The sequence below is a fragment of the Sceloporus occidentalis genome, unplaced genomic scaffold (assembly GCF_023333645.1).
Source record: "Sceloporus occidentalis isolate IW3139 unplaced genomic scaffold, rSceOcc1.0.p SCAF_47, whole genome shotgun sequence".
In the NCBI taxonomy this organism is placed as follows: domain Eukaryota; kingdom Metazoa; phylum Chordata; class Lepidosauria; order Squamata; family Phrynosomatidae; genus Sceloporus; species Sceloporus occidentalis.
In genome coordinates, this window is record NW_028317027.1 from 7376235 (window position 1) to 7402891 (window position 26657).

A 26657-nucleotide genomic window follows, 5' to 3' on the forward strand; every position below is an offset into this window, starting at 1 on the left:
TAGGCTTGGGCCGCTGGCTACAATATTACTCCATAAGGAACTGTGAAATCATATAAAACACTTAAATGTGTCGGAATGGTAGAGTATCCACAAATATATTAATAAGTAGAATAATGTAACATCAGCAAGATACAATATCTTATACAATATTTACATGTACTCCCATAAGTAACACATACTCAGTAGTCAACCTTTACACGGCTACATGAAACACAGTCACCATGGAAACAAACACACTTTTTCTACTTTGCACCATAATTTCACTTTAAACGTAAAGTCCACTTAATTTGTTGGGTTAGTGACAGGCCTTTTAATAATGGGATGTCTTATTGACCTTTGTTACTAAGGGTACAAAGAGTGTCACTGGTTCTGAGCATGTATCAAAACAAATGATGGCCGTTTTCATTAAATCAGTTATCACTAAAGGGAGTTCAACTAACACAGCATTTTCATGTTTTACTTACAAATCCTAATGTTTTTGTACAAAGCCCCTGGGACCGTGGCATATCGTGGGAAGTCAGGGAGTGTTTCATTCGACCCTGTGTGAGTAATTCTAGAACATCTTTTTGTTGTTATATTATTTAGATTTCATCCCAAAACATTAGCATATTTCCTGATTTCCTAGTGCAAAATCTTCTGATTCATATGAATTAAATCTGCAAAATAAGATCAACTTATTTCTTTGCAAACTACAGCTCAACCCATTTGCCTTTACTGATGTCTGCTAGAAAAACAATACATCCTCTCAGTGAGGTGGTTATTTACAATCGTACAATCGTACCTTCTAATCTTTGAAACTTTAGGCTGCCGAGGGAGGCAGAGTGTGCCAGCCAGGGAAACAAGGACTAGGACTGAAACGATCCTTGCACTTCGGCTTGCCATGCGTGCCATACATATATATATATATATATATATATATATATATATATATATATACCGTATTTGCTCAATTATAAGACGACCCTGATTATAAGACGACCCCCCAAAATCTAAATATTAATTTAGGAAAAAAACAAAAAGCCTGAATATAAGACTACCCTATAGGAAAAAAGTTTTACTAGTAAATATTAATTCATGTAAACAATTTTTTCATATTTAATAAAAGCTATGATTGAGAAAAATATATATTTTTTTATTTCCTTTTATTTGCCAACCTGCCCCCCCAGTTATGCACATCTGCCCCCAGGGTTGCCACTCTGCCCCCAGAAATGCCTTATACCCCTTATTTGCCAGTCTGCCCCATGATGTGCCTTTTAACCCTCTATATGCCACTCTGCCTCCAGAAATGTCTTATACCCTCCTATATGCCACTCTGCCCCATGATATGCCTTTTAACCCCCTATATGCCAGAGTGGCATATAGGGGGTTAAAAGGCATATCATGGGGCAGAGTGGCATATAGGGGGTTAAAATGCATTTCTGGAGGTATATATACATAACTGCTAACAGCAATCACACTCCTATCAAGCCAAGGCAGCCAGTACATGCTGGAACCTGGGGATGATAGGAGTGTGAGTACAGCCTCCCTATGCCATGCTACCACCACCACCCCCCTTACACATCCATGCTATCACACACTCATTCACAAACATTTAAATACTCATTCATTCCATTTATCACACATACTTGCTCAAAAACCCTCCCCCACCCCCTTACCTGAACTGCAGATCTTTCACTCTGCAGATCTCTCACTCTCTTCTGCAGGGGCCCGGCTGTGCGAGCAACTTCTCTGGCCCCGCCTCCAGAGGAAGGAGGGGGGAGGCAGAGTTATGTGACACTCTTCTAGCTTCCTGTTCTCCTGCCGCTGGTAGAAGAGAAGCTGCTCGCGACCAAAGCACCGGTAAGCAGCCTGACCCCAGCGGAGGTCTGATTAGAAGACGACCTCGATTATAAGACGAGGGGTATTTTTCAGAGCATTTGCTCTGAAAAAAACCTCGTCTTATAATCGAGCAAATACGGTATATATAATTTACTTTGTATAGTGCTCACTCTTTGGAGAGCATCATGAAATTAATTACAAAACTATTTATCAGGGCTGTAATTAACATGCGCACTGACACACACTCTCACACTTATACTTACATTTTCAAACTTACACACTCACATTTACACACATAAACACTCACACTTACACAAACATAATTATACTAACACAGATACACTTTCATGCTAACACACACTGCTACATTCATGCTCTCATACACACAGTCATGCTCACACACATACATACACACATTCATGCTGACACCCACTACCTCAACCCTCAAATTTTAAAGGTTATAAGTCCCTAATTATTGTATAGTAGTGTAAGAAATTATTATTTAAGCAACATTGATTTTTTTTGAGAATTCCGAATTACATATACCAAGAGTGATGGGGGTTATAAAAGAGTATGGGGAATACTCTGGACTGAGAAAAAATTGGTCAAAATCCATTATGCTCCCCCTAGGAACAGACGCGGTAACATCAAATAGTGAGGTTAGGGTATTGAATAAAGGGGAACAATTCAACTATTTGGGCATTCAAATATCGGGAAATCTGAGAGATTACCATAATTTAAATCTGAAACCCTTGATTAAAAAAATACAGAAGACTAAGGTGTGGAGTGAATTTTAGATATCTAAGGCTGATAAATTTGTGTTAATTAAATCTATTATATTACCCAAGTTGCTCTATATTTTTGGAGCATCCCCAATATGGTATCAAAACTGCCTTTTCAAAAAAATCATTAGAGCTTTTAATTCATTGATTTGGGGTAGGAAAAGAACCAGAATAAAAATGGATTATTTATGTTTTCCACGGGGTAAAGGCGGATTAGCATTTCCAGATATAAAAGCATACTTTTTGGCAGCACAGATATATTTTATAGGTGAATGGAGATGATTTACCTTTTTTGATTTTCTGATAAAGACTTGTCGGGGGAATTATAATAATATATTTATCAGGTCTTGGAGTCGGGACAACTTAGTAGAGAAAGGTGTAGTAAATAGTATAGTATAGTCTTGGAGACTATTCAAAAAAGAATTAGGGGTGGTGGGTACTCTGGATAATGCACTTTGGGGTAATCTAAATTTTGAAGAAGAAATAGGGAGGTTAGAAATAAGAACTCTGGGGTTTATGGGATACACGAAGATAAGTATTGTATGGCAGAATGGTAAATTCATAGAATGGGGAAAAATTTATGAAAGAGAGGGAAGTAGGGCAGGCACATGGTTTGAATATATGAAGCTGAGAAGTGTTCTAATTAAATCAATAGAAAAAGGTATGATAATTTGCTCCTTACCCAAATTTTTACGGGGATTGATAGAAGGCAAGGTAAAAAAAAAGATCGTGGCTTATATTTATAAAGCACTAAATCAAAAAATTTGAAACACAGAAGTATACGAGCATGGCAAGAAGATTTGGGAGTGATAGAAGATAGAAAGTGGGAGAGAATATAATAAGGGGATTAATCAGTCCTCGTGTTACGTACCTGGCTGCTGGTCCCTCCGGTTCCTCGGATCTGCAACCGCCGCGGAGAAGAGGGAGACCTCCCGCCTCGTCTCAGCAGCCACAGAGAAGGGGGAGACCCTCCTCGTCTCAGCAGCCTCAGCCACCGCAAAGAAGGAGGAGACCCCCCGCCTCGTCTCAGCAGCTTCAGCCGCCACGGAGAAGGGGAAGACACCGCACCTCTACGCGGCAGCTGCTGCCTACAGGAATCAGGTCCGGTCCTGCCGCGTGCACGCGATCCTCTGCACGCCACCTAGTGGTGCCAGCCGGTACTACTGGTCCGTTTAGAAATTTACGATCTCGCCAATCCCAAGATGGCCGCGGACCGGAAGTGACGTAACGGCACTTTGAACTTTTGGCGGGAAAACTTTAATTGGTGCCTAACTTCCTCTGCCTATTTAAGAGCCTCAGAAACCTTCCAGCCTTGCCTTCTGATGGTCGTACCTATCTTGTATAGTGTCTACTCCTCAGTAAGCGTTCCTGTGATTTCCCGTTACCGACTCGGCTTGTTCCTGTTCCTGTTCCTGTTTTCCTGGCGTTTGACTCTGGCTTCCCTCACGACGATTCTGACTTCTGGCTTCCTGACCTCGGCTTACCCTGCAACGATCCTGACTTCCGGTTTCCTGACCTTGGCTTGCTCATCGGCTATTCTGTACTGGACTCTTGTGATCTGTCTATTGGACTTGCACACGCTGTTCTACCTGATTACAGGTCCTATTATACGCTGTGCGTGACAGAATCAGAAGGCCATCATGAGACCTGCATCGGTTGGACAACAGGGGTCCTGCGAGGATCGTTTGGATGGGATGGATCACCGTCTGGATCAGTTTGGCCAAGCTCTCCAGACGTTATTGCAACGCACCGACCCAGCGCTACAAGGTCCTCAGGCAATTGCGGTTCATCCACCCCCGCCTGCACCTATCCATTCTGTACCAGCTCATCTACCTCCTCCCCAACGTTATGGTGGCGAGCCTGCAGCATGCAGAGGGTTCCTGAACCAGTGTGAGATCCATTTCGAACTCTCCCCTTACGCCTTCCCTACTGAACGGGCTAAAGTGGGCTATGTAATCTCTCTGCTCACTGACAAGGCACTGGCTTGGGCCTCTCCACTATGGGAGAGAAATGTCCTTACGGTTCGGTCTTACTCGGAATTTATCTCAAATCTGCGTTCTGTGTTTGACGTTCCTGGAAGGAGGAGCACGGCATCCGCATCACTGTTCTCTATCCGCCAAGGTTCTCATTCTCTCCAGGAGTATTCTATTGAATGCCACACCCTGATGGCAGAGGTCTACTGGACCAATGAGGCAATAGTCGCCGCATTCCTAAATGGACTATCTGAATCCCTCAAGGATGAGATTGCGGCTAGAGACCTTCCTACGGATCTGGATGCTGTTATACAGTATGTCTCCCAGGTGGACTTGCGTCTTCGTGAGAGACAAGCTCAACGTGAAGGTCTGAGGCGACGGGACAGAGGAGTGCGGGACACCGTACACCATTTCTCCCAAGTTCCGTCCTCATCCACCTTGCCAGATTCTGCGGAGGAACCCATGCAACTGGGGGCAGCTAGACTCACTGAGCATGAGAGGAGCAGGAGGAGAAGATTATGCCTGTATTGTGGTCTTTCGGGGCACTTTCTCAGGAACTGTTCAAAGAGGCCGGGAAATGCTCGCACCTAGGTAGGCTGAGGGGACCTACTATAGGTGTAATTAGACCATCCCCTGAAACCAAGATCACCTGTATGACGGTTCCGGTTCGACTAGTCTGGTCTAGGGGTTCCGTGGACACCATGGCCTTTCGGGATTCCGGCGCCGCCGGGAACTTTATTGACTCTGAATTTTGTACCCGGTTTCTGGTTCCCACCCTCCCCCTACCCAATCCATTATCTGTGGAGGCTATCAACGGGAGACCTCTTCTTCAGGAGCACATAACTCTTAACACGTCGCCACTTACCCTCTCCGTGGGGGTGGTTCACAGCGAGTCAGTTCAATTGTTGGTCATCCGCTCTCCCTCGGTTCCGATCATATTGGGGTTTCCATGGCTATGTAGGCACAATGCTAAAATTGATTGGTTTACCAACCAGATCACGGCTTGGAGCCGCGCCTCTACGGATCATTGCCTTTTACCTGTAAGGACGGCTTCAGTGACGCTGAACTCCATCGGGACCTCACTGCTGCCTGAGCCATATCGTTGCTTCGCGGACATGTTCAACAAGAAAGAGGCGGAGAAGCTACCACCACACCGAACTTATGACTGTCCCATTGACCTACTTCCTGGTACCATGCCACCCAGGGGTCGGGTCTATCCGCTTTCTGTCCCAGAGACTAAGGCTATGGAGTCGTATATTGAGGAGAATCTTCGTCGGGGATTTATTCGCCGTTCCACGTCACCCGCTGGAGCAGGGGTTTTTTTTGTTAAGAAGAAGGATGGGGACCTTCACCCATGCATTGATTACAGAGGGTTGAACAAGATCACCAGACGCAATACTTACCCCATTCCATTGATTTCCGAGCTTTTCGACAGACTGCGCGGAGCCACAGTTTATACCAAGCTGGATCTTCGGGGTGCTTACAACCTTGTTCGAATTCGCGAGAACGATGAATGGAAGACGGCATTTAATACACGTTCTGGACATTACGAGTATACGGTTATGCCGTTTGGGTTATGCAATGCCCCAGCCGTCTTCCAGGAGTTCATCAACGATTGCCTCAGGGATTTCCTTCAACAGTTCGTCGTAGTATACCTGGATGACATCTTGATCTACTCCTGGGACCTTTCGACCCATCGCACACAAGTCGCTCAAGTGCTACACTGACTACGGCAACATAGGCTCTACGCCAAGCTGGAGAAGTGCGCGTTCGAGGTTCGCAAGGTGTTATTCTTGGGTTACGTCATCACCCCGGAGGGGTTGGAGATGGACCCTTCTAAAGTACGTGCTATCAGAGACTGGCCGCAACCCGTGGGTCTGAAACCACTACAACGTTTTTGGGGGTTTGCCAACTATTATAGACGTTTTATCAGAGACTATTCCAAGATTGCGGCTCCTTTGACGGCTCTCACTAAGAAAGGGGCTGATACTGTCATATGGCCGCCGGCCGCTGTCTCCGCTTTCGACCGGTTGAGAGAGAGATTTATCACAGCTCCTGTGCTACTACATCCGGATCCCCTACTGCCATTTGTTCTGGAGGTGGACGCATCTGAGACTGGGGTGGGGGCAGTTCTCTCTCAACGAGCCTCTTACAGTGGGCCACTACACCCGTGTGGCTTTTTCTGCAGGAGATTTTGGCCTGCGGAGAGGAATTACGACATCGGCAACAAGGAACTTTTGGCGGTTATACTGGCTTTAGAGGAGTGGCGACATCTTCTGGAGGGTGTACAGGTTTCAACCTTGATCCTGACTGATCATAAGAACTTGCAATATATGGAGACCGCGAAGTGTCTAAATCCTCGACAAGCCAGGTGGTCCTTGTTCCTGTCCCGGTTCCCCTTTGTTTTGACCTACCGTCCGGGGTCCAAGAACGCCAAGGCCGACGCTCTCTCACGGATGCACACCTTCCCAGATGAAGAGAATCACGAACCCGAGGCGATTGTACCAGCGACTAAGGTCCTAGCTGCAATCCATCTTACCTGTCACACCCCTCTCCTGGATCGTATCGTCAGGGTACAGTCGCAAGCTCCGGTGTCTCTACCTGCTGGCAAGCTGTTCATGCCGGCTCGTTTCAGGCTTCGAGTTCTCCGCATTTCCCACGGTTCCAGAACGGCAGGACACCCGAGGGTTACATGCACGAGGGATCTTGTTTCCAGAACTTTTTGGTGGCCAGGGTGGGCCAAGGACATTGTTTCTTTTGTTCGTTCCTGTACTAAGTGCGCGGCTAATAACTTCTCCAGGAGACCGCCCGCCGGGCTGCTTCATCCTCTGCCGCTTCCCTCGACACCATGGACACATATAGCCATGGACTTTATCGTTGACTTACCCAACTCCAGAGGCCATATGGTTATACTCGTGGTGGATCGCTTTTCCAAGATGGCCCACATGATTCCGTTGAAGAAGTTACCCTCTGCTGCTATGTTGGCTGATGTTTTCATACGTGAGATCGTCCATCTCCACCGATTACCGACCGAGATAGTTTCCGACCGAGGCTCACAATTCATAGCACGCTTCTGGCGTGAGTTCAGTAGAGCCTTGGGTATTACTCTGGCCTTCTCGTCCGCGTATCATCCCCAATCTAACGGGGCAGCTGAAAGGGCCAACCAGCATCTGGAACAATATCTACGTCTGTTCATCAACAACCATCAGGATAACTGGGTTGATCTACTACCCTTTGCTGAATTTGCCCGTAACAATTCCGTGCAGGAGTCTACGGGGGTATCGCCCTTCTACTGCCTTTACGGTCTGCATCCTCAACCTTTTCCTGGGGCATTTCCCGTCTCTACGGTTCCGGCGCTACAAGAAAGGCTGGTTACCATCCGGGGTACATGGTCATCTGTGCAGGATGCACTGCGACTGGCGGGCAGGCGACAAGAACGTCAGGCAAATAAGAGACGTTCCTGCGCCCCTGCTTTTTCGCCGGGAGAGAGGGTTTGGTTGGCCACCAGGTATCTCAAACTGAGGGTACCATCCATGAAATTGGCTCCACGTTTCATTGGGCCTTTCCCTATTGTTCGCCGAGTCAATCCGGTAGCGTACGAACTTCGGTTACCCCGAACCTTCCGGATTCCTCGAGTCTTTCACGTCTCTCTTCTGAAACCTCTAATTTGCAATCGCTTTACTACAGTGAGACCCTCGGCTTCGGGGACTTCTGTCGCAGATTCCCTTCGGCGTTGTCCTCAAATGATTCTGGCTACTCGCAGGCAACAAGGGAGTTTGCAGTATCTGATCAACTGGAGAGGACTTGGGCCGGAGAATCGTTCCTGGGTCCCCACTGCTCGTCTCAACGCTCCTCGTCTGGTACGTGTCTTCCTCACCAGGAGACGTGTTGGTCTTCCCAGGGGTCGCCCGGTGGTCACCCCTTCGAGGGGGGGTACTGTTACTTACCTGGCTGCTGGTCCCTCCGGGTCCTCGGATCTGCAACCGCCGCGGAGAAGAGGGAGACCTCCCGCCTCGTCTCAGCAGCCACGGAGAAGGGGGAGACCCTCCTCGTCTCAGCAGCCTCAGCGAAGAAGGGGGAGACCCCCCGCCTCGTCTCAGCAGCTTCAGCCGCCACGGAGAAGGGGGAGACCTCCCGCCTCAGCACAGCAGCTCCAGCCACCGCGGAGAGGAGGGAGACCTCCCACCTCCACGAGACTGCTTCCACCGCCACGAGGTCGGAGAAGACCCCGCACCTAGTGACGCCAGCCGGTACTACTGGTCCTTTTAGAAATTTACGATCTCGCCAATCCCAAAATGGTCGCAGACCGGAAGTGACGTAACGGCACTTTGAACTTTTGGCGGGAAAACGTTAATTGGTGCCTAACTTCCTCTGCCTATTTAAGAGCCTCAGAAACCTTCCAGCCTTGCCTTCTGATGGTCTTACCTATCTTGTATAGTATCTACTCCTCAGTAGCGTTCCTGTGATTTCCCGTTACCGACTCCGCTTGTTCCTGTTCCTGTTTTCCTGGCTTCCTGACCTCGGCTTACCCTGCAACGATCCTGACTTCCGGTTTCCTGACCTTGGCTTGCTCATCGGCTATTCTGTACTGGACTCTTGTGATCTGTCTATTGGACTTGCACACGCTGTTCTACCTGATTACAGGTCCTATTATACGCTGTGCGTGACACTCTGCAAATAATAACCATAAAATTACACAGTTTAATATTGTTTACCGACTTTATTATACTCCGTTATTCTTATATAAAATTGGTAAGAGACAAAATAGCAGTTGCCCGAAATGTGGAAGAGAGGAGGCAGGTTTCTACCATATGCTGTGGGTTTGTGATAAAATACAGGAATTTTGGATACAAGTGTACTCTGAAATAGAGAAGTGGTTTAATGTTAAAGTCCCCACATGTCCTTTGCTTGGGATATTGGGGGAAGACTCTGAAATAAATTTAACAAAGGCTCAAAGCAAAAGTCTTCATAGATTACTGTTTTGTGGTCGTTTTATGATTATTAGGAGCTGGATTTCCCCGACACCCCCGAATATCAAAGAATGGTTAGAAGTAATTTATAGAGATTATAAAATGTAAACATTAGTTTTTTTTTTGTTTTTTTTTGGGTGGGTTGGGAGGGAGGAAATAATTACTATACAGTGTTTAATGTATTTATATAACCTATTATTGTTATATGTATTTTTATCTTTGAAAAAAATAAAAAGACTTAAAAGTTAAAAAAAAATAAAAAAAATAAAGCAACATGCTTTATTTAATTACCAAATGTCTCCCCCTGTAAAATACAATTGGTATGTCTGGGACAAAAGCATCTTTTGTGTGATTAAACAGTAATAGTGTGCATCAGACCTTTCCTGAAATAACAGCAACAATTTCAGCTACATACTGATCGGGGTTTGCTATAAGCCACCAAATATAATGGAAGCAGCAGAAGATCAATTATTAAAGCAAATAAACAAGGCAGCTAATCACAATGAGGTGGTTATTATGGGGGACTTTAACTATCCCGACATAAACTGGGAAACCGAGACCTGTGAATCTCATAAAGGAAACCGGTTTCTGACTATAAGTAAGGATAATTATCTGTCCCAAATGGTACAGGACCCGACCAGAGGGGGCGCCCTACTGGACTTAATATTAACCAACAGACCTGACAGAGTAACTAATGTGCAGGTCAGGGGACATCTAGGAAATAGTGATCACAATATGATGCATTATAACTTGTCCTTCAATAAGGGAACTCTTAGAGGAGCCACAAGAACTATGCACTTTAGGAGGGCAAAGTTTGATCAACTAAGAGAAGCCCTTAACACTGTAAAATGTCCTCAAAAACAAGAGTACAGACGCTCAATGGGAGATTTTTAAGAATATCTTAAATTCTCACTGTGAAAGGTACATACCGTATGGGAATAAAAGAGTCAGGAACAAGAGAAAACCAATGTGGATAAATAAAAATGTAAAGGGGGCAATAAATGGCAAAAAAAGGCATTTAAGCTACTAAAACAGGAAGGCAGTGAGGAAGCACTAAAAAGCTATCGGGAAAAAAATAAAATATGTAAAAATCAGATAAAAGCAGCAAAATTGGAGACAGAAAAACTCATTGCCAAAGAGAGTAAAACAAACCCCAAAATGTTCTTTAACTATATAAATAGTAAAAAGGTTAACAATGAAAGCGTTGGCCCCTTAAAAAGTAATGAGGGAGAAGTTATAGACGGGGATCAGGAAAAAGCTAATCTATTAAATATATTCTTCTCTGCTGTATTCACAGAGGAAAATGAAATGCCAGGTAATATACAGCAGGATGAGATAAATGCCCCAGTACATGTTGCCTGTCTAACCCAGGAAGAAGTGCAGTGCCGCCTAAAAAAAATCAAAATAGACAAATCACCAGGTCCAGATGGCATTCACCCCCGCGTTCTAAGGGAGTTAAGTAATGTAATAGACAGACCCCTATTTCTAATATTCAAGGACTCTATAGTGACAGGGTCTGTTCCCCAGGACTGGCGCATAGCAAATGTTGTGCCAATATTCAAAAAGGGGACAAAAAGTGACCCGGGGAATTATAGGCCTGTTAGTTTAACTTCTGTTGTGTGTAAACTGTTTGAGGGTTTCCTAAGAGATGCTATTTTGGAGTATCTCAATGAAAATAAGTGTATGACTCCATATCAGCATGGGTTTACAAGGGATCGGTCCTGTCAAACTAACCTGATCAGCTTTTATGAGGAGGTGAGCTCAAGACTGGATCGGGGTGAATCGCTGGATGTCGTATATCTTGATTTTTCCAAAGCATTTGATACGGTGCCACATAAAAGGCTCGTACATAAAATGAGAATGCTTGGGCTGGGGGAGAATGCGTGTATGTGGGTAAGTAACTGGCTCAGTGATAGGAAACAGAGGGTGGTTATTAATGGTACATACTCTGAGTGGGTGACTGTTGCTAGTGGGGTACCACAGGGGTCAGTTTTGGGTCCTATTCTTTTTAATATATTTATTAATGACCTTGTAGAGGGATTGCATAGTAAAGTATCAATCTTTGCAGACGATACTAAGCTCTGTAACGTGGTTAACACAATAGAGGACAGCGCACGATTACAAATGGATCTGCATAGGTTGGAGGCTTGGGCTGGGATGTGGCAGATGAGGTTCAACACAGATAAATGTAAGGTTATGCACATGGGGAAGAAAAATCCAGGCTGGGAATATGTATTAAATGGGAAAACACTGGGGACGACTGACATGGAAAAGGACTTAGGAGTTTTAGTTAACAGTAAATTTACCTGTAGCGACCAGTGTCAGGCAGCTGCTGCTAAGGCAAATAAAATCATGGGGTGCATCAAAAGGGGCATAGATGCCCACGACAAGGAAATAATTCTACCCCTGTACAAGTCACTAGTCAGACCACACATGGAATACTGTGTACAGTACTGGGCACCAGTGTACAAGAAAGATATAGTGGAGCTGGAGAGGGTTCAAAGACGGGCAACCAGAGTAATAAGGGGAATGGGAGGACTACAGTACCCAGAAAGATTATCAGAATTGGGGTTATTTAGTTTGGAAAAAAGACGGCTTAGGGGGGACTTAATAACTATGTATAAATATATAAGGGGACAGTACAGAGATCACTCCCAGGACCTATTTATACCCAGGACTGTATCTATAACAAGGGGACATCCTCTACGGCTGGAGGAAAGAAGGTTTCTACACCAGCACAGACGGGGGTTCTTTACAGTAAGAGCGGTGAGATTATGGAACTCTCTGCCAGAGGAAGTGGTGATGGTAAACTCAATAAGAGAGTTCAAAAGGAGCCTGGACGTGTTTCTTGAAAGCAATAATATTACAAGTTATGGATATTAGATTAATAGGGACAGAACGTTGATCCAGGGATTTATTCTGATTGCCATATTTGGAGTCGGGAAGGAATTTTCCCCCTGGTATGGGGCAATTGGCATCTGCTTCATAAGGGTTTTTTGCCTTCCTCTGGATCAACACAGTAGGGACACAATATGTATATAGGTTGAACTTGATGGACTTTGGTCTTTTTTCAACCTTATGAACTATGTTACTATGTTACTATGTTACTATACTTGTGCTAGGCCCGAAACAGAGCTTGTGAATCACAGCCATGGGACACATGGGCCTTGGGTCCTCGACCTAAAGAGTCATTATACTAATAAAAGTACTCAAATGAAATTCCAGCAGTATTTTTAGGGGAAACAATATGATGCAGAACCAAAAGAGAGTAACATTGTACAGCACTTCAAAATATGATGGCACCTTATAAATCAATTAATTACAACCACAATAACGATTGTACTAAAACTACCAAGAATCTGTGCCGGTGAGCTAAAATGAGTCAACATTACACATTTTCTACCAATTAACAGACATTAAATACATTTGCAAAGAAACATTGCAAGGAAGATTTTCTTGAGAACAGTTACTGTTTCCAAGAATTAATTTTTTAAAAATTCAGGGAAAAAAGGCAGGAAATCAAACGCTTACCTTTGGGAATAGTGATCTGACAGCTTAAGTCATAGTCTTGTTGCAGACGGTAGAACGCAACTTCCTGCAGTCTTGATCTCTCTAGCTCAGAAAGACTTTGTATGGGAACCGATTTCAGACGAACGCTGCGACCAGACATACTGTTCCATGTAAAATCACCCTAAAGGAAAATAAATCAGAAGAAAAATTACTACAATATAGTTTTGCACCATTTTTTTAATCATGATGCAGGACCAATTCCTTGTCCAAATACAAAACCAGGGAACTAATCATTGTTGAACACAAAAATAGATGTCCTAAAATAGAAACACAGAAGTTAGAGAGATACCACTACCTCTCTAACCTCTTCTGTTTTATAAAGCACAATGCAGAATATAAAATTAAATAAGATAATACATGGAGGTTCTTTTAAGCACTATAGTGTCTTGGTTTACTAAGCTTACTGTCCTAGTCAATTTCTCTGCCTACTGGATCTTTCTGTTCTTACTTAGGCAATCCCATCCAATAAATCTAATGTCCCCCTGTAAACAATGGTGAGCTTCAATGCAGCATCTCCTTATGGGGTCACCAGGGGACTTACTGGGTAAAGGAAAATGTTTTATATTAAATTAATACTACCATGAGCTTGAGACAGATCATAAATTGCTAACTACAAAACAAGGAAGCGTTCCAAGAAAAAAATATTCCATGAAGATTTTATGGAATATAGAAAAAAAATTTTTTGTGTGCATATTATAATTCAATAAGCAGAACCCTCACATTTGTTGGATGGTGTTAAGGGGACTTTTTTCATTTTTGTCTAGCTTTCTGTTAAAAAAATATGTAGTAATGTAGTGGATGCGTGGCTTTACGACATGTTTTTGTTATTATTCAAACAAGCAAAAATTAATATAAACAACAGAGGAGGGCAGGTATAAATTTACTTTAAACATGGCATAGACCAGGAGTCACTGGAACAATCTACTCCATGAATATTGCCTTCTGTGGAATCCAGGTAGCACTGGGCACACCATTTTATTGTTGTATAAAGACAATAATACTCAAATTAGTTTTCTACAATGTTTGTTTTAATTTGACATTCTGCATTAAGGCGGTTTAATTATATAATCTCATATTTTCCATAGCATAGAAACCGAGAATTTGATGGATGGTAAGAATCGATTCCGCCATTTAGTCTTCTACCTATGTGTCGATCTCATGCATGCTTAAATCCCCTCAATGTATTAGCCCCCCACCAGGAAGCTGTTCCACTTATCTACCACCCTTTCAGTAAAGCAACACTCCCTTAAAGCAACAAGGCTGCATAAAGATATTTTGCAACAACCACAACATTTGGAACTAAGTGATTTAAAAAATATATATATTCCATTTAAAATGAAATAAAAATAACATACGGTACATCTTTACTTAGGAGAAAACTTGATTCATGCAGAAATTATTTGGCTATTTGAATAATCCTTGTAATTTAACCTTAAACACGTTTGTTTTTCTTCACATCGTATACATAGACGATGTTTGTTTTAAAAATACACTTGAAACTTTTATGTAAGCAGTCAAACAGGACATTTTGTTAAAGTGTTTTGATAAAGTATAATGTCTTGCCAAAAACAGGATTGAGATTAAAAGATTTACAATATATATAAAACTAGCACACACCCAGCACAACACTTTCTACAAAACAGAGGCCTCTTGGTTTTAAGGATGGATAGTACACACACTGTCTACCCTGGGAAATACATTTCCTGTAGTTAATGTAAAAATAACATTCTTCAGCTTTTTGCATGTTTTAATATTATTGGCCATAAAAGTTTTCCAGCTTTTATATTCTCCAGTTTGCACTGCTATTATCTGCTAGATTCATATCTTCCTTCTGTAAATGGCAGATATTATTTTTAAAGCCCTTGGAGGACGCTTCCATCTGTATAGTTATTCTCATCATTTTGTGGGGAAAGTGGATAGAGCGTTATCAGCTGCGTAAAGGAAACACTGCATAGGCATCCTGTTAAGCACTGAAAAATGTTAGTACCAGGGCAGTAATTTTCATGGGGCAATAGGGGCAGCTGTCTCAAGCCCCGCAAGATTGGGGCGCACTTGGGGAGCTGCCTATCAGCAATGCCCCTGTACCCCTTTCCTCTTCCATTGGTGTATGATGAGCATGGGGCTGACCCTGCCCCAGTTGCCAAGAACCCTACTTGTAGCTATGGTTAGTAATAGCTACAACATGCAAGAATGAAACTTTTTTTTATTATTTAAAGAAAGTACTCGTGAGAAAAGCTTAGTATTGGCCCAAGATGTTTCCTTATGCACGTATATTTAAAAAAAACAGTCCTTAACAATTGTTGATGACAAACTTAAACATTCCTTACATTCTGTTACACTATAGAGGGAGTGCATCTGAATTTGAGGAGCAGGACGATTTTTAAAAATGCAGGGTTTTCAATTAGATCACCCAACAACTGCATTCACACTGACATCACTATTCCCTTGCATTTTATAGTATATAATATGCGATGTTTTATTTGGCTTTCCATAGGGTCCAAGGAAACTCCCGAAATGATCTTGAGGTCTTTGAAAATTGCCTGTTTCGTGCGTTCGTACATATCAACGAAAACAAGGCCGGTCTAACGGACTGCAAAAGTTTTGGCACTCATTGATGAGGTAAAGTGGGAGGGACTGTTTGTAGCAGAGTACATTTCAATGACTGATGGGTAGAAGTAGCAAAAAAAAAGGGGAATAGTTATGACTGTGATTGATGGGTCCAACACTCTGGCCAATCAGCATTTACAAGGGGAAGGAACAAGCATTAGATATATTTGTGCTGATGTCATTTTAACTTGTCAGTAGCAGCAGTTACAGACTGATGAGAGTTGGAGTGTGAGACAATTAGCTTAGCAGAGGCTGACATTAATGTTCATTACTCATATACAATACTACAAGTTAATGTTTAGTTTATTTTGTCAGGACCCGGGCAAGCAGGTCGGGTAGGAGCCAAGTTGCAAGGGATACTAGGTACTTTGCCTGTATCCCTTGATGCATCATGATGGGTAGGTAGGTACAGACAGGCACACAACAGACAGAAAAGCAGGACTGTAATCAAAGAATAAAGGGGAACTGTAGTGAGGACAGGGGAAACCAGAGACTGTCTTGCCGGACAGGCCTGGAACTGGAGTCCCACTGGCAGGGCACACGGCAGGAAGCCCACTGGCAGGGCACGCGTCAGGAAGCCCACTGGTAGGGCACACGGCAGAAAGCCCACTGGCAGGGCACACGGCAGGAAGCCCACTGGCAGGGCACGCGTCAGGAAGCCCACTGGCAGGGCACACGACAGGAAGCCTACTGGCACGGCACACGGCAGGAAGCCCACTGGCAGGACACATAGCAGGAAGCCCTCAGGCAGGGCACACGGCTAAAAAGACCTCAGACAGGGCACACGGCTAGAAAGCCCTCAGACCTGGCACACGGCTAGAAAGCCTTCAGACCTGGCACACGGCTAGGAAGCCCTCAGTCAGGGCACACGGCTAGGAAGCCCTCAGTCAGGGCACATGGCTGGGAAACACTCAGGCAGGGTACACGGCTTGGAAACGGCTTGACAGGTAGGTAAGTCTGGGCTGTATATTGACATTTTTTTCTACTTTATCTGATAGATTCTAAATATTATTATTAATAATCATTATCTGTGATAATGGCTCAGACTTTCATCAGAAACAAATGGCCAGGAAACAAAATTTGTTGTCCGAAAACAAAAGCGGCCAAAACGGAATGCCATACACATGTCTAGTATTTAACCTGTAAAATTGAGAACAATCATCACTGAAGGTAGCTATTAGCCTACTTATAGACCAGGGGCGTCCAACGTGCGGCCCTCCAGCTGCTGCAGGACTACATCTCCCATACTCCTCAGCCAGCCCCTTAGCTGAACGAGCATTATGGGAGATGTAGTCCTGCAGCAGCTGGAGGGCCGCACGTTGGACGCCCCTGTTATAGACTGTTCTATTGTTGAGGACAGGAACGCAATCTTTATTTATGTTAATTGTATAATCCTCATTTTAAAAGTAATTTTTTAATATTATAGTCTTCAATATAATTCTTAATCTTGCATTGTTAGGTATTGCAACCGTGACACAATGAATAATCTATGGAAAAAATTATGACATCATTTAACAATTAAAAAAAAACACATCAATGATATATATATCAATTTTAACATATATCTACGGCCTAAATTAATATCAGAGGACTAAACACTAACTTCCCGAGCACAACTTTTAACATAGGTCAAAAAGTAAATTCTTAGAACTGAAAATTAAAACAATCTGAGAAAACAGAGTTTAAAGCTAAATTAAATGCAGCACATCCCATGATAAATTAATAACACATTATTCAGCTTCACTAAAGTAATTAAGAACCTTTAGATACTTCACGATCACTGCTATCCAACTCTCATGGCCCTGAATGTTTAGCTGTAATTTTGCTGTGCTGGTGAGATCACTGTTTTATTCTGCCAAAAAACCTTAGGGTCTACATTCTATGGCACTAAAATTACATTTACAAAAACAAAGGAACAATATGTACTTTTGTCACTAAGGTAAAAGTTCCTATAAATGGGAACTTCCAGGGCAGACTACCCAGAGCGCTCCCTCTTATTGGGGGAGTGGCTTCATGTGGGGGTGGGGCTACCACCTTGGGCATGTCTAGATCCAGAGTGCCTATCATTTGGGTGGATGTTGGTGTTTCAGGAGATGGAATGTGGACTAGAGGACTGCATTGGGATGTGGGCCCTGTAGGTCCTGCGGGACCCGTCAAAAAACTTGCGGGCGGTTTTTCGGGTGTTGCGGGCGGTCAGGCAATGTACCTGCTGGTCCCAGTAATCCCGCGCACTCCCGCAAGGCTGCCTTTGCTTTGCTCCCACATAGCTTCTCTTGTTCCGTCGAGTCACGTGAAGTGACGTAAATTCACGTGACTTAGTTGGGTTCCAGGGCAGAACAAAAGAAGAGACGCTGTGTGGGAGCAACGCGAAGGCAGCCTTGCGGGAGTGCGCGGGAAATCTGCAGATCAGGTAAGGGGGTGGGCAAGATTGACCACATATGTTGCGGGAGCAGAACACACACATTGCGGGAGCAGGCGGGATTGGACACATATGTTGTGGGAGCGTGCGGGAGTGGAACACGCACATTGCCGGGGCAGGCAGTAATGGTCAGACATTCAGGGGGAGTGGGATTAAAAAAATAGTCCCTCACAGAGCTCTAATGTGGGCACGGCCACACACTGCTTCCAAGCCCAGAGAAAGAAGAAAGTGACACAGAGACCCGGGAAAGTAGTGCTTTATCTGGAGACTCTAGGTATGCAGTTTTTGGGGGGGGGTTTTTAGGTATGGCACTTTTCATCGGCATTACTTCCAAAAGTCTTATTACAAGGAGAAACAGGTGTATACAGCTGTGAAATGTTTGGCAATATAGCCATTTTCTATATAAACTGTGGCATTCAAACCTGCCAGAACATAGCTTTCATAAATTTAATTGTAAATATGCAATATTAACACAATCTAACAATCAGAACAGTAAATAATTATGGAGTGTTTCTTTATATTTCAAATAACTCTGGTGTAATCATACAAGCTGGGTGCCAATTACAGGACACTGGTTTTGGTTTTACATTATAATAGTTAAAGTAGCTCTTTTTGATAATAACTTATGTCTTATCTTTCTGTATTTATTGCCAGTTGGAAGCACATGAGTACTGGATTCATAGTTTTAGTGATGTGAGGAGTATGAAATACCAAAATGCTGACATTACCCTGAGGGGAGATTGAATGCAGACCTACGGCAGAAAATTCATTGTTTAGCATGCAGTAAAGGAAAGAAAGGCTTTAGGATTCAATCAATGCCAATGTATTTATTTCTGATGTATGTTATACAATACTAGTACCAAGGCACGAGAAAGACTGTGGTCTTGGTACGATTTTTTTTAAATTCCTTTTGGGCCTCCCTGGGAACTCTTCATTATTTATATTATGACATCATTGTTTTAATAAGGTACGTTCCACCAATATATTACTATAACAGATCTACGGACCATACTATGAGAAACCTAGACAACCCTGCCGTTAATATGCCATATGTTCCAAACCAAAGAGTTTAATAGTCAAGAGCATGTGTGCAGAAATAATATACATTAAAAAAGTAAAACACCAAATTTTAAACCAAATACTATTGAAACATTGTATTTTATTTTTCAGTGGGGAAGGGAGAACATTTTGCTATGGGAATGCAATACTTGCATAAACAGGAAGTGAGAAGTGTACAGGATAATAGCTTCCCACAGCATTCTGGGGAAAAACCAAATGAAGTTTCACATAACTTAATTTCCATAGAAGTATTTGCATAATGTATGTGTACATGAAATAATTTCTATAGAAGTATTTTTATAATGTATACGTATACAAAAAGTAACTGTCATGTGGAAACCAATGTTACCCCCTAGAGCAATGTTTCTCAAAATGTTTCCAACAAAGTCTCCCTCTACTATACATTTTCTTTAGTACATGTTGTTTTGTATGAAATAACTCTAAATTTGATAAGTAGTATTTGCTCTACTCAGTACGCTACAACCAAAGTTTGTTATACACATAATATATACCTTCTTGCTTTAAATGTCCATATGGCCCATTTTAATGTTAATGTTCTAAAGAGATTATTTACTCCCGTGACATCTTTGGCCTGTATAATGTTAGCCTATAGCTATGATTTTCATACATCAAAGCAGGATGCACAAGAAGAACAATGAAACACCGCTCTTTTTTTACGTTACCGACAGGGGATGTGCCACCAAGCATTAACATTTAGATTTATGAAGCAGCAAGAATACTAATTTAATAATTTTGCCAAAAAACTCTCCAAAGTCACATCTAACTGTTATTCTTGATGAACTAGCTCTGTAGAACTGGCAAGTTATCCATTCTTTGATAAACTGAGGTCTGGAAATATTATAAAAAATATTCCTGATTACCGTATTGGCTCGAATATAGGCTGCACTTTTCTAAAGACTTAAAGTGGGGGTGTGGCCTATATTCGGGGTCTAGCGCCCGACGTCCGGGACATGCAGTCCCGGGCGCCGGGCAGGCAGCGGGGTTAGGATACAGATCCCCCGCAGCGGTGCAGGGGACCTGCATCCTACTCCCCGATATGCTCAGACAGCCTCCCCTGCCAGCACTTTCCACGGGGGGGTGCCGGCACGGGAGGTGGTCTAAGCGCATCGTACGGACGGTCACCGGCTGCGGAGGTTGCTTAGCCGCATCGCCACAGCCGGTGACCGTCCGCACGATGCGTTTTACCTCTGCCCCCAAGACTTACCAGAGCAGACTCCCGGGTGTCTTGCGGGGCCGGCGGGGGACATCTACGCAATACGCGTATACAACTTCCGGTGCCGGCACATCCGCTGAGTATACTACAAGAGCTACCCTAGGATGTTCCCAGGTATATATGAGTGCTCAAATATCTAGCTTGCATCTGTTATGGGCAGGGCATGGTATGTTATTGCCCCTAACATAAATAAAGTCTGAGGTTGTGTGCATCAACTAATTTCCCCATATTGCATACTTTTTTTTAGCATTAAAGAAGCAGCCAACCGACTTTTCATAATGCACAACTGAAGTACAACGGTGCTTCATTTTCCATTATTCCCGAAGTTTGCATGAGGTAAGTAATTAACAATTAAATTTTAAAGCATTGTTAGAACACCCTGAGTTTCCTTGCATTACTATATCATCCGTAAAAGAATCCTCTGGGATCCCGAAAGCTTATGTAACGCTGCATAATTTTCTATGTTGGCCCAACAAAATCACCATCGATTAAAGATGTCAACTTTTGTGCAGCCAGTGTGGCTATGTCCATCTTTTTTGTATTACTACAATAGCCAAAATACACAGTATGCTTTCTGAGAAATATTAATGTCTGGATTTAATTCTTAACAAATACATATACGGTATTTAATAATTTGGTCATGTACATCCAAAACCATTGAAAATAACAGAAGTAATACATTATTTTTAAAATCAGCCTAATAACATACGGTATATTTTTCTATAGGATTTATTGTAATAATTTATAGAAATAATGATTTTTATTGCTTTGAAATAAACTTGCCGTGATTATTGGCTTATTCAAGGAGAAACCTCAGACCACTATATCGAACTCCCATAGCTCTGTGGAATACTACGAGATCTTTTAGAGTATTAGACAAGTTGTAACACGTTTACCCTTGACACAACACTGATGTTTGGTTCATTACCATATATTTCTGCTGTGCTACCTACTGTAAACTACGTGATTATGTTCCCTAACACTAAAATAGCTAATAAACACATGCTTTCAGCTCTGAATTATTCTATTATTTTGGAGAGCACTAACTAGAAAGAAATAGATGCTTTTGACACTAAGGAAGAACCCCCTACTTTTTATTACCTTCACTAATAATAAATGGCCATAACTACACTTTTAACGTCTTGACCATGCACATGGTATAATACCTAACCTTTATACTAACAGGTATGTTTTGGACCCTCTGTCTCTTGACATATGATGTCTACCTGCTCCTGTCCCTCATTCTTGCAATCAATGGCCTATATAAACTGGGCATGCTTCCAGCCTCTTTGCTAGAGAATTGCTGTTTCTGTCTGTGTTTGTTAATTTTCATAGCATTGCTGATTCTCTGGTATTGACCCGGCGTGTGGACTCTAGGGATCTAGATTTACCCTCTCAGTATTCCACTTTGCTGTCTAGAGACACTTGTATTTATCCGCTCCTAAGTTGCACAGACATTAAAAACCCTTAACCATTCTGACCGGCTATTACCTCCGCTTCTCTACATCCCGTTGGCCATCTGCCTGTTCCTCAGACCCAGTTCCGAGACTTCCTGCTTCTTCTAGTGGTGTATTACTGCATTATGCATTATCTCCTCATAATTTAGATACATGATGCTATGGAAATTATTTTCCTGTTTTACTATACTGCTTGGCAATACATATTATAAACACCAAGCAATATAAAAAAGAAACTACCCAATCAAAGATGTTTAGATTTGTTATAACTGTCACAATTTTTTTTGCCCAGCAAGTTCTAGGTGTCATTAAACCGGCGGTTGTGCAACGTGTGCGGTCTTTAGGGTTCACACTGATATTTACATGAGATCATTGGAACATGCTTGTAAAAAAAGCATTGTATACAATAAGGCAATATTTTTACTTTCTACACTAACAAAAAAGGAAATTCCTAAGGTAAGGAGATCAAGCCTATGTGTACGTGAAAGTATCTGATGACTATTAAATTGATATTGTAAAGTAATGAGTTCAATAAGAGTACACGATGTGCTAAGCAGTAAAACAATTTCTTAGATTTGGCAGATTGATGGTATTACTCAATGCTTTGACAATCAATGGGTTAAGAATGTTCCTTGAAAAGAAATACTCCCTTTTACTGTAGCCAGACTATATGAAATCCCCATTCTACAGCACATGCCAGCATTTTACTTAACGGCATCATGGCATTTAAGATTATAAGGGTGATGTGTAAAGTGCTGCAAGAGCATGAGATGAACAATGCCTAAAACTGCACTTGTCACATATTGGCCTCTGTTCACCTCACAAATTCATTAACGTCAATTTGAATATGCATAGAAAAAAATCAAAACTATCATACGCTCGCCTGTATCATAGATGAATGCATGTGACTTGAAAAAGTTCCAACTTGCAACCCTGCAAGTATTCTGCAGGGATAAACCCACAAAAACAATCAAAATTAAAGATGAGATAGCTCACTGTGTAAAGACCCTGGCTACAAAGCATGTTGGAACCACAGGGTCACAGGTTCAAAAAACCCATCTGGATCAACTCAGCCTTTCATCCTTTTGAAGTCAATAAAATGAATGCCATTAATAGGGTAATAATAACATCTTTTATTTAGCTGCTGATTCCGTTAATTCCGAGAGTGTGTGCTAAAACCGCTTTGAGTCCCACTGGGAGAAAGGAGCTATATAAATACAAGTGATTATATATTATTATTTAAAAAAAAGGGAACAGGGTCCCCTTGACATATTAACCAAGGGGCAGCTGATATTTGCCAGTGAGATGGGCTCATGAGGGTTATAAAAAAATTACTCTTTGGGGACATTCTAACCTCACTGGCTTGAGAGGTGCTAGAAGTTGTCAAATGCCTCTCACTCCATCCTTGCCCCATGTATTCGACATCAGTCGAGTCTGGACAGTTGAGTTAACGTGTATCGCAAGTGACCAAGTGACATCTTAGTGAACAGACCCCAATTATATGTATGAATGGAATTACCAGCACTTTTGACATATTTCTGTTGCAGATGTTGTATCTCCACTTCAGATTTGGAAGTTATTTTTTGTGTAAAATCCTTTATTTTGTTTAAACTGCATCTTTTTAGTCACAGAGCGTCTTTTTTGTGCATTTTGCAATATCTCTTGTATTTTGGCACAATGGTAGTTTTCCATGCCCTGTCCCTGTTTTGTGACTGCAACATCTTTCAGAATTAATCCCTACGTTTTAAGAGTATATGTCTGACTTTCTATAACTATAATGGGTCTGGAACTTTATTTTTGTACATACATAACTGGAAATAATTTAGTATATTTTTTATTGTTTGTTTATCATATTTGGGAAAATGAGCAAAGCTTAAAGGGGCAACATCAGAACAATTTTTAGGTTATTATTGAAACTTGCCTCACTTTCTTTTTGTAAATCATCCATGGGCCTAAAGACTGGTAGTACGCATATACACATTTACAGTACATTTTCTTCTGATCCAATACAAGTACAAGGTTATGGTTCCAACATCTTTCTATCGACAAAACCTGTAACCAAATTTTAGGGAATGTAAGATAAATAATGGGAATTTGAGATACAGTAATTTGTGGCTGTAGGCTTTTATTTTTGGCTTAGTGATTTTTTTTATACCAATGACCAGTTAATAGAGCGCTTATAAAAACTAACGCAGAGGCACGTCATTTTTTTAAAATAAATTATTATTATTATTACTTGAAAACCATATTTCATATATAAAGCAAAAACCGAAGAAGACACACTGCAAGTAAACTAAGATGAAAATGTCGTTTTCGCCAAGGACTGTGTACCAGTTACTTTTCCTATGCGTTGGTATTCAAATTGATACAACTGGGATACTTAGGGGATTCTGGATGAAACCACACCTCGTTCTCATAATATCCAAAGGGTGGGACAGTAGACATGAGAGATGATGAATGTTAAGATTCTAATAAGTAGTTTTATAGAATCATAGCTACAATCAAAATAGCTGTAACAGTCTAACGAGAAAGAGCGAGAGAGACAGACATTTTTTTATGATACGTAAGAATATAATGCATTTTTGGTTGCTGTTTGCTGAGTCAGTATGTCATAGTATAAAGTATATAACAGTATATATTTTCCCCTTTACACTAAATTACTTTCCATTTCCCAGACCTCAAGTCTCCTCTCCATTTAATTATACTACTTTGAACACATGTTTTAATTATGCCTTTCAGTTTAATTATACCAGGCTACCGTATATCAGATCATACACTCGCAGCTTTCAGTGATGCGCACTGTCAAGAATAACAACACTTAAGTCATATTTAACCCTCTGCTCACCCATTTAACGCAAAAGATTAAACAGCCTATATGTTGGCTCCATTGAGGTTGGGAATACTGAAATAGTTCTTATCACTTTTTCGAATTGAAAGCTAAACATTACAAACTCAGGTCAGCAAACAAACAATACCAGATTTGCCGTTAAACACAAACACAATAAATCAACTGAATTAAAAAAAAAAATTCCATAGATATATATTGTCTCTTACCCATCAACTAAATAAGTCCTTTAGCTTTCCAGTTTGTCCAAAAGTGTACTTTAAACATGGAAAATAAATTCAAAGTAAAAGCAAAAAAACAAGAGTGAGAAGCACAGCTGCCGTCATCCTGCACATATGAAATATCCAGCTGGAGTTTGCTGCGAATCCCAGGATACTGTCTTGTTTTTGCAAAGAAGCATTCGCTGGTACAAAAGTTAAAAATGTACTGCTGACTTGAGCCTAGGTTGAAAAAAGCCTATTCTGTAGCTGAAGGCAGAGGGTTGATGCAGTTATGTTACAAATGGAGTCCTTCTCTCACATCTCAGAAGGTTTCTTTATCAAACAACTGAATATATATATATATAAAAAACCAGTGTTTTTCTTAATCAAACCATTAGAAATAAGGGCGAAAAGTATACACGGGACTTCTGTGCCTCTTGGCTGGGCTGGAGCTGTGCAAACTTTCCTTATTAGGAATCAACTAAAGAATGTTGGAAGGGTCGGGTAACATCCTTTTTAGTTTTGTAAAGAACATTTGATGTTTCTTTTGCATTTAACTCGGTTGCTTTCATTCGATGAACTCTGCTGCAACAGTGTAGCATCACAGATTGTATGCTTTCACACTGTTTTTAGTTGCGTTGAATATACTCTACTCCGCTGCTATGATACCATGGAGGTCAAAACACGATAAATGAAAAATATGACTTCCATAGAGCTTTTAAAGATACTGTAAATTACGAATCATTTTGTTAGGATATTATAGTGTCTCAGGTAACAAGAAGAAAACAAAGAAACCGACAAACCCACCACTACTTCCCCTGCCAAAGGGACATCAGTGTGGTGACCGTGCTGGATAGGGTGTAATTAAAGTGATTATGCCACTTTTTCTAATTAATACACAATATGCATATAGTGTATACCACTGGAGTCAGCCGGTTCACAGGATTTGGATGAGCATTGCTCCCCCTTTGTTACTGTTAGTAAAGGCTGTCACTAGTTAGTAAAGGCTGATTTGTTCCAGCTGCCTTTGTATGGACGGAGTAGGAATAAAGGGGGTTAATTGATATGCTTCTTCTTCCAACTTTTGACACTGATCTCAGCTTTCGTAAGGTAACAACGAAACATATACTATATCACCATGAAAAAGTAATGACAAAAAATACAAGCTTATTCCGATAAATGTAGTTATACCAAAAGCTGTGATTTAGATGTAAGTCTTTGCTGAATCCCCTGCAGTGCAGTTAACCTGAATTGATCTACTATGGATCTGGACAACCTGCAGCCAGTCCACATAGGAATTCCGCTACTACATAAGAAAATGAAGCAGCTTCTTAAGGCCTCCATTGGTCAAAGGTGCCCAACCAACAATGAAGGTGAAAGACCAATGCAGCAGTCGCAAATCTAAATTATTCGTTTATGCATATTTTTTTTATTTATTGTATTAGGACTTTTAAAAATCTAGAACTGCCTCTGCTGACAAAAACACAAACAAAATCTCAGACCCATATTCTGTTCATATTGAGCAAAATACACTTGTTAAAAAACAATTAAATAATGGAGAAGAATAACAAATGTGTAGCATCTTACAAAAATTTATTTTGTTTGTCTCAAATTCCATATAATAAGCCTAGCCAGCTAGTTTTATTGTTCTTTTATGATTAACTTTTCCTGTACGGCAGTGAGATGAGTCATCTAGATGTCCCAATGTGTTCAGCACTACACA

The 26657-nt window shown here is 41.7% G+C and overlaps 1 protein-coding gene across 1 annotated transcript in view; it reads right to left on the bottom strand.

Annotated features, from left to right (window-relative positions):
- Positions 1-26657, bottom strand: part of LOC149289285 (rho GTPase-activating protein 6-like) — a 267876-nt gene that overhangs the window by 51598 nt on the left and 189621 nt on the right. The window contains exon 2 of the mRNA XM_089490921.1: positions 13075-13234. Within this exon, the coding sequence (XP_089347047.1) occupies positions 13075-13234 (160 nt within the window). The remainder of the gene's footprint in view (positions 1-13074; positions 13235-26657) is intronic.